We start from the raw sequence: 20,096 nt of genomic DNA on the forward strand, positions 1-20,096 counted from the left end.
TGCTTCTCCTTCCTTCTCTGGTGTTGTTGACTTTAAATATTGAAAAAGAAGAGAAAGAAAAGCAGAAGAAAATTCCTGTTTTTATTAGTAACTTCTTTAATGAAAAGATTTTAGTTTTTTGTATTTCTATATTAGTTTTTTTTTCCTTCTCTTATTAAGAATATGGATATTGGTTGTAATATTAGTTTTGTTAAAAAATCTCATTTATTTAGTACTGTTAGTGTTGGCCCAATTGATCTACTTATAATCTTTTTCATATCAATGAATACTTGTTTTTTTGAAAAAAAAAACAATTGCTTCTTTTTACATTTTAACATCCTGTCTTGAATAAGCATAAGCATAACTACTGCATAAGCATAAGAGAGAGTATGCAAAAGGAAATTGATTATTGTATGTAAAGAACACAAAGTATGGCTTTTGTTATTCCAAAAATAGAAAAAGCAAAATAAATATATATAACACACTATATTTTTGTTTTTATCATGTCTACTTTTATTTGGGTTTACATATAGCTAACTCTTACGTAAGAGAAACACAATAACTTTAAATGCAAACACAAAAATAAAAATAATCTAAGATTACCCACATGAAAAGAGCAACACCTAGACTTGTAACTTAAAAGATCTTTTTCAGCAACCTATAAACATCTACAGAAAAAGCATTTCCCAGTGCTAACCCTGCAACAAGGCCACCCACATATCCAATTAGAATTACCATCCAACAAAATTTAAAGAAAGATCCTGACTCAGAATCTTGATCACCATCAGGTTTTTGCAATGGAGGCTTAGGATGATCTTCACATTTCTTCAACAATTGAATCCCGCACAAATCTTTATTTCCCTCAAATGAATTGTTATCAAAGGTAGAAATTTGTCCATTTTCTGGGATTGGACCTGAGAGATTGTTGAAAGACACATTGAAGAAATCCAAGAAGGTTAGCCCTGTGAGTTGTTGAGGAATATTCCCTGACAAGTTATTGAGAGAAAGGTCAAGCACTTCAAGATTTGAAAGCTTTCCCAAGGAAGATGGAATGCTGCCAGTAAACATGTTATTGGACAAATTGAGCACAACAAGACGATTCAAACTTCCCATGATATCTGGAATCTCTCCCGAAATTTTGTTACATGAAAGATCAACGGCTACCATGTGATGAAGGTATTGACTCCCAGGATAATCCATGACAACTCCTTTGTTGGACATTGAAAATGGATGCGAGTCAATATCTATTTCCTCAATGCCACTATGAATCACGTCCTTGAAATCCAGTTGCCTTTTGTTGGATATGATCATCGATTTGAAGCACATGATTATTTCTGATGTTAATTTCATTGAGAAACCATTTTGAGAAAGATCAATGATTTGAAGCTGGGGAAATGTGTATTTCAATGGACACATTATAGCTCCGTGAAATTCATTATCACGTAAAGAAAGAACCTTTAACTTAGGAAGAGATCCCAACCAGAAAGGAAATGAGTCATTGAAATGGTTATGTCTCACATCAAGAAACTCTAGCATTCTGCAATTGACAAGTGCTCTTGGTAATTGACCGTACAACTTGTTAGAACTAAAATCGATCAACTGAAGGACATTTCCTTTCACATAAATTTGAGGAATATTGCCTGTCAATTTGTTTCCTGAGACATTCAAAAGTTGAAGGGATTGGCTAAAGCTTCCCAAACATGATGGAATCATGCCAACTAAATTGTTGGAAGATAAATCAAGTTCCACAAGTGACTGCAGGTTGCATATGGAGGGGGATATTTCTCCCATCAATAGGTTGTTGGAAACTTCCAAACTCTCAAGAGTTGTTTTGTTCCATAACCAACTCGGTATTGTCTTTATGTTGTTGTTTGATATGGAAAGAGTAGTCAACTCTTGTAAGTGTTGTATAAAATTGGGAAAATGAACAAAATTGCATGAACTTAATTCCAAAGAATCAATTTGAGAAAGAAATGTTACATTGGAAGTGTTCTTTCCTTCAAGAAAAGACAATTTGTTGCCTCCGCCTAAACCAAGAACAGTAAGCTTTTGGAGCTTTGAAAGCATGTCAAGCTCAATCTGTCCTTCGAACATATTACCAGCTAGATCAAGAATTGTAAGATTCTCTAACTTGAAGAGGAAATATGGAATTTCACCTTGAAGATCATTATTGGAAAGGACCAAGCAATTTAAAGTGGTTAGATTCATTATCCAAGTTGGAATTTCTCCATTTAAATTGCACCCACTCAATCCTAACCATCGAATTGGAGGAAGGATTGTCACATTGACATCCCTATTTTGTGAGATCAAGGACAATTTATTGACAGACAAGTCAAGAATATCAAGTATCTTTAGCTTCAAAAACATGTCAAGTGCTAGGCGGCCTTCGAAAAAATTAGAAAATAGATCTAAAGTTACAAGATTCTCTAATTCAAAAAGAGAGCGAGGGATTTCACCATGAAAGTTATTATCTTCAAGAATCAAGTGAGCTAAATTGGTCAGGTTTCCAATGGATGCAGGTAATGTGCCCTGCAGATTTTGGTTTTCAGCAAAATTCAAATATGTTAAGTTTGCAAGAGAGAATATTCCGATAGGAAACTCACCATGTAGTTCACATTGGCGAAAAGAGAGTTTTTGCAGAGATGTAAGGTTTGTGAGCGTGTGAGGTAAAGATGATGAAATGGTGACAAAATTAAGGCGAAGTTGTTCAAGACTTGTTGAATTTTGAATTAAGCTTCGCAGAGTGGATTCCTTGAGATGTAAACGGTTGATAAATGGAAAATCAAGCTGGTCAACATAGCTGTTTAGATCAAGGGATAACAATTTGGACAAATGGGAAATTTGAGTTGGGACTTCACCGGAAAATGTGGTTTCACCAAAGTGAGAAACATTCAAATGCCTCAGTTGTGACAAATGACCTATCCTGGCTGGAATTTGCGAGTGATTGAAGTCATTGTCAAAAAGATCAAGGCTTTGAAGATGCACAAGTGAGAAAAGGGTGCTATTGGGATCCATGGAACCATAGAGTTGGCTGCTACTGAGATCAATGGAAATGACATGACCTGTGAGCTCATCACATTCAATGCCATCCCACAAGCAGCAATCTGTGGACGGATTCCAAGAAAGAGTTTTAGGATAACTGAAAGGATTGTAGGAAGCATACTTACTTATGATGAAGCTTTGTTTAAAGCTGAGCAAGGCATTGCTTTCATGTTGATGGCATTCATGATGATGAGTAGTAGTTGAATCATTCAAAGTTAAACAGTTTGTGAACAGGGAGGATGAGAAGAGGAGAAGAAACTGTATGGAGAAAGCAAGAGAACACAACAACCCCATTATTGTCAGTTGAATTGCAATAGGTTTCAATGGATGAAATGTTTGGGACACTTGAATCGGTTTTTATAGGCAAGTATAAAGTGTCCGCATTCTCTAAAATGGAGTGTATACTGGGTGGAGACTCTAACAACCATCTTTTTTCCACTACTATTTCACTTTGCTAACAACTTTGCATTTGACGTCGTCGTTAATACTTAACTGTACATGCAACTTCATGACTTCTATATCTTTCAAGCCTTATATATAGTAATCTCTCACAAGTCACAGGGGACAATGTATCTTTCAAGCCTTATCTATATCTTTCTTTACCGCCACAAACTTCCTTGCTTTTGGCGTTCTAAGTTATGCACTTGCAAAAAGTGATATGTATATGTATTTTTCTTAATTCCGCTGTAGTGACGATAGATCATACATTCATACTCAATAGAGTGTGAAATTGCATTTCCGTTTGTTTTGGTGAAAACAAGAAAAAATGGTCATACAAATTTTTGAATTGAAATAATGGAGTTATAGGTCCATAAAAATTCAAATATTTTCCATATCATTTAAACCTATAAGTCTGTACAAGTCTCTTTAACCTAATTCATCTTACGCGTCACTATCTAACCAACTTTTCAATCAATGCGCAAATATATAATTGTCTTTTTCGAAAAGAATCCGTTTTCTTTTTCGAATTTCTTTAGCATTTTTTATTTACATTCTCTTCCATCTCTACGTTTCTTTTCGTTTGTTCTCTACATTCTTGTCATGGCCGAAAGTGAGCCATGACCGGCGCTAAGGAAAATAATCTCCAAGCAAGCCTAACCGACTCAAATATAAGTTGAATAAGAAAGTTACAAATATTTTTAATAAATTTACAGTGTCTAAAATGTATAATTACCTATTTTTAACAAAAGGTAAAATAAATAAATATGGATAGATTCTACCTGTGTCAAATAGAGCATATACTTCTAGGAACTCGACAAAAAATCGGTACCTATTGCAGATCGTTTCTCTTGAATAGAAAATCTCACATAGTCAAGTATTTGTTTCTGAAAAATATGGTGAATTTTACAACTCAGTGACTAGACAACACATCTATAATCCATATGAGATCATATAAACATTATTATCAAAGTAATTTTTAATTAGAAAATAGTAGTTGATAGTAATAAGTGAATCAATAAGGGAGTTCTCATACAAAAATCAAATCAAAAGTCCACACTTGAGCGGCTCCACCTTTAACGGTAGCCTTTTCCTCTCGTGTATCCGTACAGAATAACAGATCAAATGTGTGGCCTACACGTTAGGCTAGCAATGGTTCTACTAGCTGAGGTCTCAGCTAGATGCATCTAAATTAACGTCATAACCGCCGTTAACTACGATTTTCTAATACGGGCCTCCCAAACCAATTCAAACATATAATTTCGAATATAACAAATTCTTCGGTCTTTCAAACATGAGGTATCAATTCAAATCAAATAATACTTTCTCATCCAAATCATATTCAATCATATTTCCTCAATTTTAAGGCATTTCAAACATATTTCACAATTTTAAAATAAGTGAGTACTAACAAATACTTCAATGTTTCAAAAATACATATTCGAGTAAAATCAAATGCTTTAGAATAATATAAAACTTCTCAAACATACATATAGTCTCATGTGCATATTAAAATCAGCTTAACAAGTTCAAAGGATTTTAAAACCAATTTAAAATTCTTTAATTTAGATCTTTGTAAGTATAACTAAGTTCAAAGCATGTATGTTAAAATAATTATAAACATTGATGGTTTCAGTGGCTAAGAGAAGGGGAGTTGAATCTTAGCCCCCTTTTCGCTTGATTACACTTTCTGGTCTTTGAGGAGACTTTTTTATTTTTATCTCGTCCCTAGCCACGAGACTTTTATTTTTGTCTCGTCACTTGGCACGAGATATTTTTGGTTTTAGCACTTGTGCAGTAGAAACAGAAATGGAGTAGAAGAGAAAGAAAATTACACCCAGATATATCCTGGTTCAACTGTTGAGTGCAATGCAGCCTACATCCAGTCTCCATCACAATAATGATGGAATTTCACTATAATCAACCTGATTACAAATTGTAAAGTGCTAACCCAACTTACAAGGGATTCCCGCAGAATCATGAAACACGACATAGATGAACAAAGGAACACTAAGGACATCTATGGATTTTTCTTTTAATTTTTCACTCTCTGCCTTTTTCCGCTCTATGGCTTTTTTTATACAAACCTCACTGTTTGCCTTTTTCCATGAGACTCAAGACATGACAAAATTAAACAGAAAAACACAAAATAGAATACATTGAAGGAGAAGAAAATCTATAAGCTTAGGTAGCTATGAGAATCCTGTGCCTTGCACTCTCACTGCTTATTTCTAATTCCTTGAATCAAACCGTGGCTGTTCACCCTTTTTAATAGAAGAGGGAAGCCTCCACAGTTGAAACCAAAACCCAAGCTTGACTTCTTTTTCTTCACACATAACCGGTTCGGCCAGAGAGAGAGAAGAGGTAACTCATGCAAAACCCAACATGCAAATACCTCTAGTTCTTCCTTGGTCATCAGACTTCATCAATCCAAGCGTTCCATCCTTGGCTTGCTCTCCAAGATGGATTTCTGGCCCTTGATGCTTCATGATGATGATGGCTTCATCTACTCCAATCTCTGCCTCTTCCATCACGTAGCCACCCTAACTACCTTTTGTGGTGGTTGAGCAGAATCAGAGACAAGCCATCCCTCCAAGAATCTTCTCCTTGCTGGCCGAATCTTCTTCTACCATTTTTGGTATGAAGAAGCCAAGATCTCATCACAAAATCTTACTACAAGTGATAAGAATCTCAGCCACTACATTTTTTATATTTTCTTGTCATCATTGTGATGGTCTTGATGCAAGTAGCTTCTTCTTCCTTTTGGTAGCTTAACTTAGCTTCCATAATTTCCTGAGATATGACCGAAGGAAAGAAAGAGAGATTAGAGAGAGAAGATTGCTCTTTAGTGAAGATAGGAAAGAGAGTGAGATAAATTAATTTGATTCGAAACCCAAGCCTAGAAGCGTGTAGTGCACTTAAGGCTATCACATCATTTCTCCACTTTCTTTTTCCATTTTCCAAAGTCTGCATTAAGTATAATAGAACAAATTTAAAATCCATTCAAAAGTGAATTTGATTTCCGTGGAAACATGCATGGAGCTCTTTCTCTCTATTTCTCAATTTGGACCAAGTTAATGGATCTTTTCATCAAACTTAGTTTGGGCTAATTAACATCAATTCTGGCCCAATAATAATAATTCAGCTTCACTTTGTTGATTATAATCTTTGAATCAATGCTGAGTTAAAATTCACACTTGGGCTTGCATCATATCATTTAATTTTTGGCCCAATATAAACCTGCATTGCAAAATAATTTTAATCAATATTTAATCCCAAAATCAATTTAATAATTTTAAAATTAATTATATTAATAATATTTGATCATCACTTAATTTAAAAATAGAGTTTTCCAAACTCATCAGACATAAAGCCAAAATATTACAATTATAAATGTAAAGTCTACTCACAATTTGATCCCAAGGGACCGAAGAGACCAAACCCGGAGTACCAAACTAAAGGGTATGAAAGAACGCAAAATTTGAAAGTGGCAGCTCTGATAGGGAAGCAGAACAGCAAACAGAGGCACCACAGAACAGAAGTGACGATGGCTAAAGGTAGAACAACGACGACAACATCAACAACTGTGGTAAAACAGTAGCAAAAACAAAACAGAACAAGCAACCACTAACCAGGTTCGAACGGTGGTGAAACAGAATTGACAAAGTTGTGAAACGCTTCCTACGAAATTTTCGAAGGGCAAGGATAGTGGCGGAAGGCTCCAATGGAGGAAGAATGGAGGATAGAGCACGGTCGGACAGGACAACAGCTTTCTGACGAGCTCTCCTCCGGCAACGACACAGCAGCTCAGCGACTAGCTCCTTCAATGACGGCGACAACCACTGCCACAGCCCCAACAGCGACGGCAGCGGCACTGCTCTCTCTCTCCCACTCTTATGGCCCCTCTCAAGCATGGTGACGGCGGTGGCAGTGACCCACCGGTGCCACCTCTCTCTTCCCTTCTTCTCTTCTTCCTTCCTCCATCACTCCCCCTCTCCTTCCTCTTTCTCTCTTTTGGTTGTCTTCTGTCCATAGGGTGGGGGTGTATGTGATAGAGTAGGTGTTAGTGGGTTTAATTTGGGAATTAGCGTTATGATTTGATAAAAGAAATAAGGGTAGTGTAGGAATTTTGATAAATTGGAGGGTTTGATAATAATAAAAGAAATCAAATGTAAAATGTTTAAAAAAAATTCAGGACATTACAAGTCTCTTCCTTCGTTTTTCGCAATTTCTTTCTTTTTCTATATTTTTGAAATCAAGTTTTGAAATCAGATTTGAATAGTTATCTCATTGTTGAAGATAATGAATGATTCAAGTTCAAATTGTCAATTAAATCAGAGTGAAGTGGATTATTATTATAAATCCAATTAAGTGACTGAGGTGTGGTTCGATTCTAGTTAATATTTTTGTTAATAGTTTATGATTCGGTAGGTGAATAATGTTTTTGTTTGTGAAAATTGTTGTTCATCATTAATAATTTGAATTGAATGTAATGTAGGAGTTTTGCATCAAAGAAAATATTTTTGTGTATTTGCAGCAAATTTCAGTGTAAAACTAAGACATGATGTGTATCGTTTAAAAATTTTCAGTGGATTTGTACTGAAAAGTTCTACATAATTCAAAACTCTTTCTCTTCCTCCTCCCTTATCTTCTGCTGCTGCTTCTTTTTTTTCCATCATTATCACCACCATCTTCTTCTTTTTTTTATTCATATTTTCTTTCTTATTTTACCTTCTCAAACTTCTTTTTGTTTTACTCTTTTAACAAGAATAAAAACAAAAAAATCAAACAAAGAAGAAGAAACACATAATACTGTAAAATTACTTAGAAGATGATGAACTTACATTCATTCAACCAAAAAAAAGAAACAAATAACAAAAAAAAAGAAAAAAAATACAGCATTAGAGAAAATATTTTCGTGTAGTTGCAGCAAATTTCGGTATAAAACTAAGACATTTATGTGTATTGTTTAAGAGTTTTTCATGAATTTGTACTGATAAATTCTACATAATTCAAAACTCTTCATCTTCCTCCTCCTATCTTTTGCTGTTTCTTCTTCTTCTTCTTTTTCATCATCATCATCATCACCATCTTCTTCTTTTTTTTTCTTATTCATCTTTTCTTTCTTATTTTACCTTCTCAACTCTCTTCTTGTTTTACTCTCTTAACAAGAATAAAAACAAAAAAAAATCAAACATAAAAGAAGAAGAAACACATAATATTGCAAAATTACTTGGAAGATGATGAACTTACATTCATTCAACTAAAGAAAGAAACAAATAAGAAAAAAAAGAAAAAAAATACAGCATTAGAGAAAATATTTTTGTGTATTTACAGCAAATTTTGGTATAAAACTAAGATATTTATGTGTATTGTTTAAGAATTTTTGGTGGAATTGTACTGATAACTTTTGTATAATTCAAAACTCTTCCTCTTCCTCCTTCCTCATCTTCTGCTTCTTCTTCTTCTTTTTTTTTTTCATTATCATCATCACCATCTTCTTTTTCTTATTCATCTTTTCTTTCTTATTTTACCTTCTCAAGTTTCTTCTTGTTTTACTCTCTTAACAAGAATAAAAATAAAAAATCAAACAAAGAAGAAGAAGAAACACATAATGCTGTAAAATTACTTGAAAGATGATGAACTTACATTCATTCAACTAAAAGAAAAAAAGAAATAAGAAAAAAAAAGAAGAAAAAAAATGCAGCATTAAATGAAACATTTCTGTGTAGTTGTAGTAAATTTCGGTGTAAAATTAAGACATTTATGTGTATTGTTTAAGAATTTTCGGTGAATTTGCACTAATAAATTCTGCATAATTCAAAACTCTTCATCTTCCTCCTCCTCATCTTCTACTGCTTCTTCTTCTTCTTCATCTTCTTATTTTATTTTCTCATAATTATTTTTAAATTCAGTTTTAAAACTTTCTTCACTTTTCGTGACGATTTTGAGATATTTTGATCGTTGTTTGAATTTTAAGCATTGCGGTTTTGATTGAGGGAAAAGAATCATTTGCGCTATTCAAGAGTTGGGGAGAAGCGCGTGTTTACACGTAATCTAAACTAAGAGGGAAAAGAACCATTTGCGCTAATCCAACTTATATGAACTTGTATGCCAAAAAATTTGTATATATAGCAGGCCTGATAAAAATTTTACAATATAAGACATGATTTATGGACCAATAAATCTACCACCTTTTAAACTTAAAACCCCTAAACCCTAATTCTTTAGTAACATGGTACAAGTTTCATCACAATTTTTTTTTAATAATATTTTAAATTAGTTCTTAAGAATTTTTTAGTCGAATATTTTAATCATTAATAAATTTTAATCATCAAATTAGTCTCTTAACTTTTATTTTGCCGGCAAATCAATCCCATGTGAGATTGTCTATCTATTTGAAGGGACTCATCTGAAACTTATAAAAAAGTTTTAAGAATTATTATGTCTTTTAATAAATAATATCCGAAATTGATTTGTCTAACTTTTTACTTAAATTTGGCGTAGAAATTAATATGTCTAAAAAAAAGTTACGAACTAATTTAGTGCTTAAAATTTTTTAAGAATTAAATTGTTCGACTAAAATTTTTTTGGACTGATTTGAAATATTATTCAATTTTTTCTTAAGAGCTTATTTAGTTCCTTTTATTTTTTAGAATCTATAAGGTTATCGTAAAACTTTTCAAAACCTACTTATTTTTTTGTTTTTTATGAACATATGAGTAAAAACATCTATTAATCTATTTTATTATATAAAAATCGGATGTCTGCACTTAATGATGGAGTTGACGTGACATGTTCTGGAGAGTGTTTCCCGATTTAATTATTTTAATTCATTCAATACAATTTATTACCATGACTTAATTATATCAGCTAATTAATTTGATTAGATATTTAAATATTAATATAATTTATTATAATATATATTACTTAATTAATTTTACTACATTAATTATAATTTGTTATATTAGTTAATTAATTTATTCATTTATAAAGTCTGAAATAAAATAAATAATTTATTATTTATTCTAATTGAATTCATTAAATTTAATTATACATTATATATGAATTAATAATAATTTGTAAATCACTTTATATTATATATGTATTAACAAAATATTATATATGTTTTAATGTGTTAATTAAGTATTATATATGCACAGAAAAATAAATACAAAGATGATTTATATAATATTAATAATATTATATTAGCACGGTGATTTTTTTGTTTTGATATCATATAGTATTAATAATGATAATATTATTATATAGTATTATATAAACTTTCTAATATTAGTATAGAAAATTAGAAAATTATTCCTTATGCCAATCATTCATAGTAGAATAGTGTGTCCTTTATATAGTATTGATAATTGTTGCTTAATTTAAAGTAATTGTATGTTAATATCTTAAATTTATTTTCAATAATGACCTAAATAGATAAATCTAATTGAATTGAATGATTATATAAAATATTTTATATTATTAATATACTAAAATTAAATTCATTTTTTGGTTCAGAATTTTATAGGTAAATTTTATACAAGATTAAGTAATTTTTTATTTTTTTATTTGTTTTATCTATGTTACTTTATTTAATTTTAAGTAGCGTCATATTTACAATTACTGCCAGTATGATATTTTATAAAATATGAAAATCAATTTTTTTATAATTTAAATATCAATGTTTGAATAGAAGAATTTAACAGACTCACAATGAGAGAGAGAGAGAAAAATTTACCTAGAGAAAAGAAACTCGGCATAAGAATGGTGGCGACGGGCTCAACAACGACGGTAACAGAATGAGCAGTGATGATGACATAAGCTGTGAACAGTGACGGACCCAGAAAAATTTAGTAATGCAGACAAAAATATAATAAAATTTAGGTGTAGATATTTTTTTTTGCTTCCCACCATATTCAACAAGTTAAGGACTAATCCGTCATGAATTTGAATTCCATTTAAGAATCTACAATTGGCCGGCAACGAGTTGCTATACATACGAGACAAAATTCGAACCCTCAATACTTATTTAAGCGGACGACTAAGTTGATCACTTGATCAATCTAAATTGGTTTAGATATATTCAAATTTTAAAATTAGAACTATCTAATACATATTAATAAGAACTAGAAATATACACACAATCATTATTATAATATTTAAAATAATAAAAGTATAATTTCATACACATAGTATAATATTTAAAATAACAAAAAAATATTTATAAGGATTTTTTTATTTTTAACATGATTAAATATTATTTTTATATATATTTTTAAACAATTATTTTACTTAATTGTCAAATCTACTTATTATAATTTTTATAGTATAAATAAATTTTTTAACCAAAATAATTACAGTATATTAATACATAGATAATATATTTTTTTATCTTAAACAATTTTTAAAAAATCACTAATAATTTAAGTTGTATTTAATTAGAAAACTAAGTTTTAATTTAATTATTAATTAATTAACTAATATAATATAATTAATTATCACTAATTTTTGAGTGTATTTATTTATTTTTCATACTAAATCAAATTTAACAATATAATTATTATTATGTGTTAAGTTTAACAAAATATTTTTTAACATAAAATACAAAAGAACTATTTATATTTTATTTTGAGACAAATATAATATAATAAGTGGTATATATGTATATAAGTATTAATTTTTTCAAAAAAATTTGTGAGGGCAAATGCCCCCTCTATATTAATCGTGGGTTCGTCTCTGGCTGTGAAGGAAGATGGGAGTTGTGAATAGGTAAGCGGCGATGGACTCAGGAACAACATGACATGAGCTATGCGGTTTTTTTGTGAAGAAGTCGAGAAGAAGAAGATTTTAGGTGAGGATGATTGCGTTTATCTTGCATGACTATAGAATATAGACTGAAGCTATGAATCATGTGTGATGTGAGGCAAATCCTAATTACTAAAAAGTGTTTATATGTATATATTCGGGGCGGGTACACCCTAAACCCGACGATACCTGTCTTAAGCAAAATCTGTCCCGACTCGAGTCAAGTTATTACGCTTTTCATCCGGGTATAGACGGGTCGGGTACCTGCGTATTCGAAAACTCCTGCCAAGTCTAACCACGTATTGATACTCCTTTTATTAAGGGTATATTGTTAGCCAATGGATTGCTATATACACAAGGCGAGATTCTAACTCCTAATAATTGTTTAAGCAGACGAGTAAGATGATCACTTAACAAACTCAAATTGATTAAAATAAATACTAATTATTTTTAATATTTTAATATTAAAAATTTTAAGAGTTTAATTTAATTATAACTTTATAAAATATTTATAATAATAATTATTATATATATTATTTAATTTTTTAATAAAATTTTTAATATTTACGTATTATCCCGTACAAGATACACAGGAACATACACTAGTAATATATTAAAACAGAATACAAGATACTCTACACATTCATTCTTAACCTTTTTAGTTTCTATCATGATCACATAGAATTTGGTGGCTCTAAATTTATTCTTAGCCTTTTACTCTTTTTTCTTCAATTACAATAAAAAATAAAAAGAAATTATAAAAGTCATTATGAAACCTCTCATTAAAATTATGAAACGTAACGAGAAATAAAATTTAATGTAAATCAATGTAATAATTTCACTTTAATTAAATTTTTGAAATGTTACACTACTTTAAAAATTCAATGTATAATTAGTTAATTACCATATCTTACATTGATCCTAAGGTCACATTATAAGAAAAAAAAAATAATTTTTAAGATGCTACTAAAATTATCAAATGTTACACGAAACCAAAATTAAATGTACAAATGCTTTTAAGATTTTACAAAAGTTAGAAATTTAGGTTTCTAACATGATGTCATATCAGTTTAAGTGGCTCCAGATTCATTTTTATTTTATTAAGTTTCTATTTTCTATCTTTTATCTTTATATTATATCATAGGATTTTTATTATAACTAGGATTCTTTTTAACCTTAACTTTTTATATGTTTTTTTATTTTATTTTTATGTAGCTAGGTTATATATTGTTTTTAATATTAATGTTAATTCTTTTTAATAGGTATAAATTTGATTAAAATCTAATTTCTTCTCTTCTCTCTTCATATTTATCTCTCATTCTTATATTTATTATATAAATCAATATTCACTTTACACATTTTCTTTATCTCCTCACGTAAACTCATACCTCTTTCTCTTCCTCCTCCTCTCTCTCCATTCTTACTAATTTTTTGCACAATTAAAATTTGGTTGATGAGTATAATTTTTATTTTTATTTTTTAAATTTGCTAAACATGTGTATTAGGTCATTGTGTGATTGTATTCATTAATTTTTCTACTTTTTTGTGTAATTGTATTTATAAAAAGTTATATAGTATATTTATCATCTATATATCACTTTTCTTTTTTCAACAATTTATATTTTCTTTAAATATCTTTTAGTTATTGAAAATACATGTTATGATTCATAAAAATTAAAATTAAAAAATTGAATATCTTTTTAATTATCAAAATATTAATAATATTCATACTCGTATTTTATCTAATAATTTTATCGTTATATTATAGTATTTAATAATATTATTAATAATATTAATAATAGCATTTTAATAGTATTCAATCAATAGAACTGAAGCGGTAAGAAAGCTGTCTTATAAAAAATAAAAATTTTAAAATAAAATCACTCATAATTTGGTTCTTAACTTTCATGAATACCAACTCAAGAATAAAGTAGTGAAATGTAAATCTATTTATCTATTAGTAATATATTAAAATAGAGTCTAAAATAATCTCTATATACATTATTAGTCTTCTAACTTTCTACTGTTATGCTACGTCAGTTTAAGTGACTAATTAATATATATTATCTAATTAAATTACCTTATAGTCCTTCTATTTTCTATTTAAAATATTTTTAAAATAAAAATAAAAAAATCTGTTACTATTCTTATATTTATTATGCAGTAAAAAAATTCGTTATTCTATGTCATCCATTGCAACAACATAGAATGTTTATACTATCATATAGAATAACATCTATATAATCAATCTAGCATTGATCTTATAATTTCACACACTAAATGATCTAATTCTACAAAAAAAATTATAGTATAAAAAATATTTATATTAATGATTTAATTCTAATATTGCATATTTTATTTGAAGAAACATTTTATTTTATGATAATTTTTTTTATTTATCTAATCTATCTACCTATCTATAAATTTATTTATAATGTATAAAAAAATTGAATAATAACACAATAAACACTTAACATATTAAATAACTTCTAATATTATCAAACAAATATTTTAGTCCAAACATTCAACCGGAAGAAAACAAAACAAGCCTCACCAACAAGTAGCAACGCAACAAAAAGGAAGATACCAAAAGCAAAAAAAAAATGAAGTAGAATATTATATTGAGCAACTTTTTTAAATTTATTACTTAATACATTTTAATCTTTGACAATTTCAAATGTATTAATGTATGATTACATAAAAAATACACAACTATATTATTTATTACAATTATTCGATTAAATTCTTCATATAAATATATACTATTTTATTTACACAAATTTATAAAATCTAATAAAAAAAACATTATGTAAAATTTATAATTCAAATTCTCCGATCTAGTAATATCTAAAATCAGTAGCATGTTTAATGAAGATGTCAGATGAGTAAAAAAAGAGCACATTAGTATCTATCTACAAAAATAAAAGGGATATATAAATTAAAGATGCAAAAATTATAGAGGGATCAAACTTATGAGTCAAACCATGAAGTTATAGAAAAAGGTGATAGAACGGAGGTTAAGACAAGAGACACAAGTAACAGAGAATCAATTTGACTTTAGAAAGGAAAAGTGTAAGGATCGCATATATTCGTGCAATTAAAAACATGTATGATGGGGTTACAACTAGTGTGAAGACTCAAGGTGGTGTATGTGATAGAGGAATTTTCTATCAGTATATGATTACACCAGGGATCATTTTTAAGTCCATACTTTTTTACATTAGTCTTAGAAGTACTCACAGAGTATATCGAAGAGCCTGTACCATGGTGCATGCTTTTTGCCGATGATATCGTTCAAATGAGATAGTCAATAGAAGATCTAAATAAGAAGTTGGATTTATAGAGAGAGGCTCTAGAAGTGTATGGTCTGCGCATAAGCCGTAGCAAGATGAAATATATGGAATGTAAATTTGGCCGCCGAAGGAAAAATCCTAATACAGATGTAAAGATCGGAGAAAATATCCTACAAAAAGTTAAAAGTTTTAAGTATTTTAGATCCATCATACAGTATAATAAAGAAATTGAACATGATGTAAATCATAGGATCCAAGCAGGTTTGATGAGTTTGGAAAACTCTTATTTAATTTTGATGATGAACAAACATTATTAAAATATTTAATTACAAAATTATTAATTTGATCTTAATTCATATTTGCTTAATTAATAATTTTGTTATGCAGATTTTATGTTGGGCCGAAAAATGAGTTTCTGGGTTAAGCCCAATAATCAGCCTTGCTGCATGTTTTATATTGAGTGGCTGAATTTTTATATTAATGGGCCAAGTTCAATGATGTTACAACCAAGCCCATGGTTAATTTTGATGAAAGTTTCCATGCTTGATCCGAAACAAGATTTATCAGGAAAGCAAATGTTAACTAGTTGGGCCAGTTTTAATTTTAATGTTACAAAGCCCAAATCTTATTATTGATGAATGCTTCCAAACTTGGTCCGAAACCAAGATAAAATGAAAGCAAAATGCTTCCAACAGATCCAAACTTTTAACCATGTGATGGATTTCAAAATCTATTATATTGTTAATTGATGCATGGAAAATATGAGAGAGAAAAGTTCAGCTGAATTGATTGATGGCCATAATAACTACACGCCACTCTAAGCTAGAGAAGTAAAAGCAACTATTACCAACAAAGTGGTTTATCACATTGAATTGCTTTTCTTCTATGTTGTTTATTCTCTCTCATCTCTTTCTTGTTTCTTCTTCGGTCCTTGTCCAGGAAGCTATGGACGCTATGCTCATCAACAAAGAAAAAGAAGAAGTTGCATGCATCAAGATCATCAAGTTAATGATGGCAGGAAAAAGAAAAGTATGTAGTGGCTGAGATTTTCACCAAATGTGGTTAGATTTGGTGAGGTAATCTCGAGCTCTTCATGCTCAGAAAAGGAAGATGAAGATTCGGCCAGCAAGGGAGATTCTTGAAGCATGGCTTGTCTTTGATTCTGCTCAACCACCACAGGGAGTAGCTAGAGTGGCAAAGTGATGGTTGAGGCAGAGATTGAAGCAGATGAAGTCATCATCATCATGAAGCATCAAGGGCCAGAAATCCATCTTGGAGAGGAAGCCAAGGATGGAGTGCCCGGATTGATGAAGAGTGATGATCAAGGAAGGACTAGAGGTAATTGCATGTTGGGTTTTGCATGGTTATCACTTCTGTCTCTATGTGGCCGAACCGGTTCTGTTTGTTGAAGGAGGAAGAAGTTGGTTCGGTTTTGGCTTCAATAAGTGGAGGCTCCCCTCTTCTATAATAAGGGTGGACAACCACTGTTTGAAGTAAGGAGAAAATTTGAAAGTGCAAGGCACAGAGTTCTCAGAGCTACCTGAGCTAACAGTTTTCTCTTCTCCTTCAATGTTCTCTGTTTTGTAATTTTTCTGTTTAATTTTGTCATGTCTTGAGTCTCATGGAAAAAAGGAAAACAAGTGAGGTTTGTATGAAAAAGCCATAGAGCGGAAAAAGGCAGAGAGAGCAAAATTAAAAGAAAAAGCCATAGATGTCTTAGAGGTCCTTTGTTCATCTATGTTGTGTATCATGATTCTGTGGGAATCCCCTTGTAAGTTGGGTTAGCACTTTACAAGTTGTAATCAGATTGATTATAGTGAAATTCCATCATGTTTGTGATGGAGGCTGGATGTAGGCTGCACTGCACTTAGCAGCCGAACCAGGATATATCTGGGTGCAATCTTCTTCTCATTTCTACTCCATTTCTGTTTTCAACTACACAGGAGCAAATACCAGAATTATCTCGTGCCAAGTGACGAGACAAAGAGAAAAGTCTCGTGGCTAGGGACGAGACAAAACAAAAAGTCTCGTGTGTAGTGAAGAGATAAAAAGAGTAAACGTTTCCAGAATTAGTCTGACAAGTCTGCAAGTGTTATCAAGCAAAAAAGGGGGCTAAGATTCAACCCCCCTTCTCTTAGCCACTGAAACCATCAATTGGTATCAGAGCTTGGTCTCAAAGAGATCAATCTTCGCAGCTTGGAGAAAAGATCCTCATGGCAGAAAATAGTGGCGCAAATGTGGTGTCTTACAATCTGGCTGAAGGTCAATCAAGCAACAGACCTCCCCTTTTCAATGAGAAAAATTATACCTATTGGAAGGAGAGGATGAAGATATTTGTACAAGCAGTGGATTACAGACTATGGAAGATCATCCTAAAAGGTCCTCAATTCCCATCTACCACAAGTGCCGAAGGAGTCGTCACTCTTAAACCAGAAGCAAGCTGGACCGAGGAAGATAGGAAGAAGGTGGAGTTAAATGCCAAGGCAATAAATCTGCTCAACTGTGCTATCAGCTTTGAGGAGTACCGACGAGTATCACAATGCACAACGGCAAAGGAAATCTGGGACAAGTTGCAAATCACTCATGAAGGAATCACCATTGTAAAAAAGACTCGGACAGACATGTTAAACAGGGAATATGAAATGTTTGCAATGAAGGAAGGAGAGTCCATTGATGAACTGTTCGAACGGTTCAACTCCATCATTGTTGGCTTAGATGCTCTTGGAATTACTCATTCAGAATCTGTGCTAGTGAGAAGAGTGTTGAGATGTCTTACAAAAGAGTGGGAACAAAAGCTTTAATTATCTCTGAGAGTAGTAGCTTAGATTCCATGACACTTGATGATTTGAGAGGAAATCTTCTTGCTTTTGAAAACTCCTATTTGAAAAAAGATTCAAAAAAGAAAGGAATTGCTTTTTCTTCTGTGACTAACCCTCTGGATGATGAATCCAATGATAATTCTTCTGAAAATGAGTTTGTGTTGTTTGCAAAAAAATTCAGGAAAATGATGAAACTCAAAGGCAAAGGCATCAGCTCAAGGAGGATGAAGAAAGATCTCAGCAAAGTAATCTGTTACAATTGCAAGGAAATGGGGCATTTCAAATCTGATTGTTCGAAGTTAAAGAAGGAGGAAAAGTCGAAAAAAGAAAAGAAGAAGGGACTGATGGCTTCATGGGAAGATTTGGAAAATGACTCAGATGATGATGATGAAGAATCTGAGACTAAGTCACAGCCTTGTCTCATGGCAAATGAGGTAGATCAGGTATTCTTTCAAAACCCTGACACTGAAGACCTTCATCTTATGATAGATCACCTCGCTGAAAAAATAAGATGTTTTCTGACTGATAATCAAGATCTTGAACAACAAAATTTCATTCTTAAAGCTGAAAATGATTTTCTCAAAGAAAAACTAAGAGAGGCCGAAACTGCTTGTGATCTTGTGGAAGAGAATAAGCAGTTAAAAGCCCAAGTTAGAAGCTGTGAAAGTGACCATTCTGTCCTTGCATATGTGAATTGTTTTAAGCAAAATGAAGAGTTGCTTAAAGAGGTTAAAAGACTTAAGGAAGACTTAGCCAAGTTCACCCAAAGTTCTAAAAATTTGAATCAAATCTTGGCTAGTCAAAAACCTCTTTATGATAAAGCTGGGTTGGGATTTTATAAATCTGAAAAATCACATTTTGAAAACATTGCTTCATCTTCAAATGATACAAAGTATCAAAACCCAACTTACTTTAACAAAACAGCAACTCCAAGATTTTGTAGGCTATGCAATCGAAGTGGACACTTTCCTATTCAATGTTTCTTTGGTGAAAGAATGATTGGTGATAAAGTTTGTAAAGTTGTTTTTTATTACAATGATTTGGCACATAAGAGATGGTTTAACGTGAAAGGATCCAAGAAAATTTGGATACCTAAGGTCACTTGAGCTTATTTTGTAGGTATGCCTAGCATCCAAGAAGAAAGAAAATATGTGGTACATGGATAGCGGATGCTCTAGGCATATGACCGGAAAGACAACCTTCTTCATAAAGCTTGATGAATATGATGGAGGACTTGTCACTTTCGGTGATGATGCAAAAGGAAAAATAGTGGCTGTTGGGAAAGTGGGTAAAAATTTCTCTTCTTGTATAAATGATGTCCTTCTTGTACATGGCTTGAAACATAATTTACTTAGTGTTAGTCAATTATGTGATTTGGGTTTTGAAGTTATTTTTAAGAAGTTTGTTTGCTTATTTGTTTGTGAGAAAACTGGGAATGTTCTTTTTGAAGCTAAAAGATGCAACAATGTGTATGGATTAACTCTTGAGGATTTAAAGGAACAAAATGTAACATGCTTTACTTCTTTTGAATCTGAAAAATGGCTTTGGCATAGAAAGTTGGGCCATGCTAGCATGTACCAAATTTCTAAGCTAGTTAAAAAGAATTTGGTTAGAGAAATTCCAAACATTAAGTTTGATAAGGATCTTACTTGTGATGCTTTCCAATTGGGCAAACAAGTAAAATCCTCTTTTAAGTCAAAAGATGGAATCTCAACCA

At 31.2% G+C, this 20,096-nt stretch overlaps 1 protein-coding gene across 1 annotated transcript; it reads right to left on the reverse strand.

Moving 5' to 3' along the window:
• Positions 1-562: 562 nt before the first annotated feature.
• LOC112797748 (uncharacterized) lies at positions 563-3,411 on the reverse strand. The gene has a single exon (XM_025840827.3). The coding sequence runs from the start codon at positions 3,313-3,315 to the stop codon at positions 616-618; it is 2,700 nt and encodes an 899-aa protein (XP_025696612.1). The 5' UTR covers positions 3,316-3,411; the 3' UTR covers positions 563-615.
• Positions 3,412-20,096: the final 16,685 nt, after the last annotated feature.

The sequence above is a fragment of the Arachis hypogaea genome, chromosome 4, assembly GCF_003086295.3.
Source record: "Arachis hypogaea cultivar Tifrunner chromosome 4, arahy.Tifrunner.gnm2.J5K5, whole genome shotgun sequence".
Classification (NCBI taxonomy): Eukaryota; Viridiplantae; Streptophyta; class Magnoliopsida; order Fabales; family Fabaceae; genus Arachis; species Arachis hypogaea.

Coding starts and splice junctions, on each gene's coding strand:
- LOC112797748 (XM_025840827.3), bottom strand. CDS start 3,315: ATGGGGTTGTTGTGTTCTCTTGCTTTCTCCATACAGTTTCTTCTCCTC.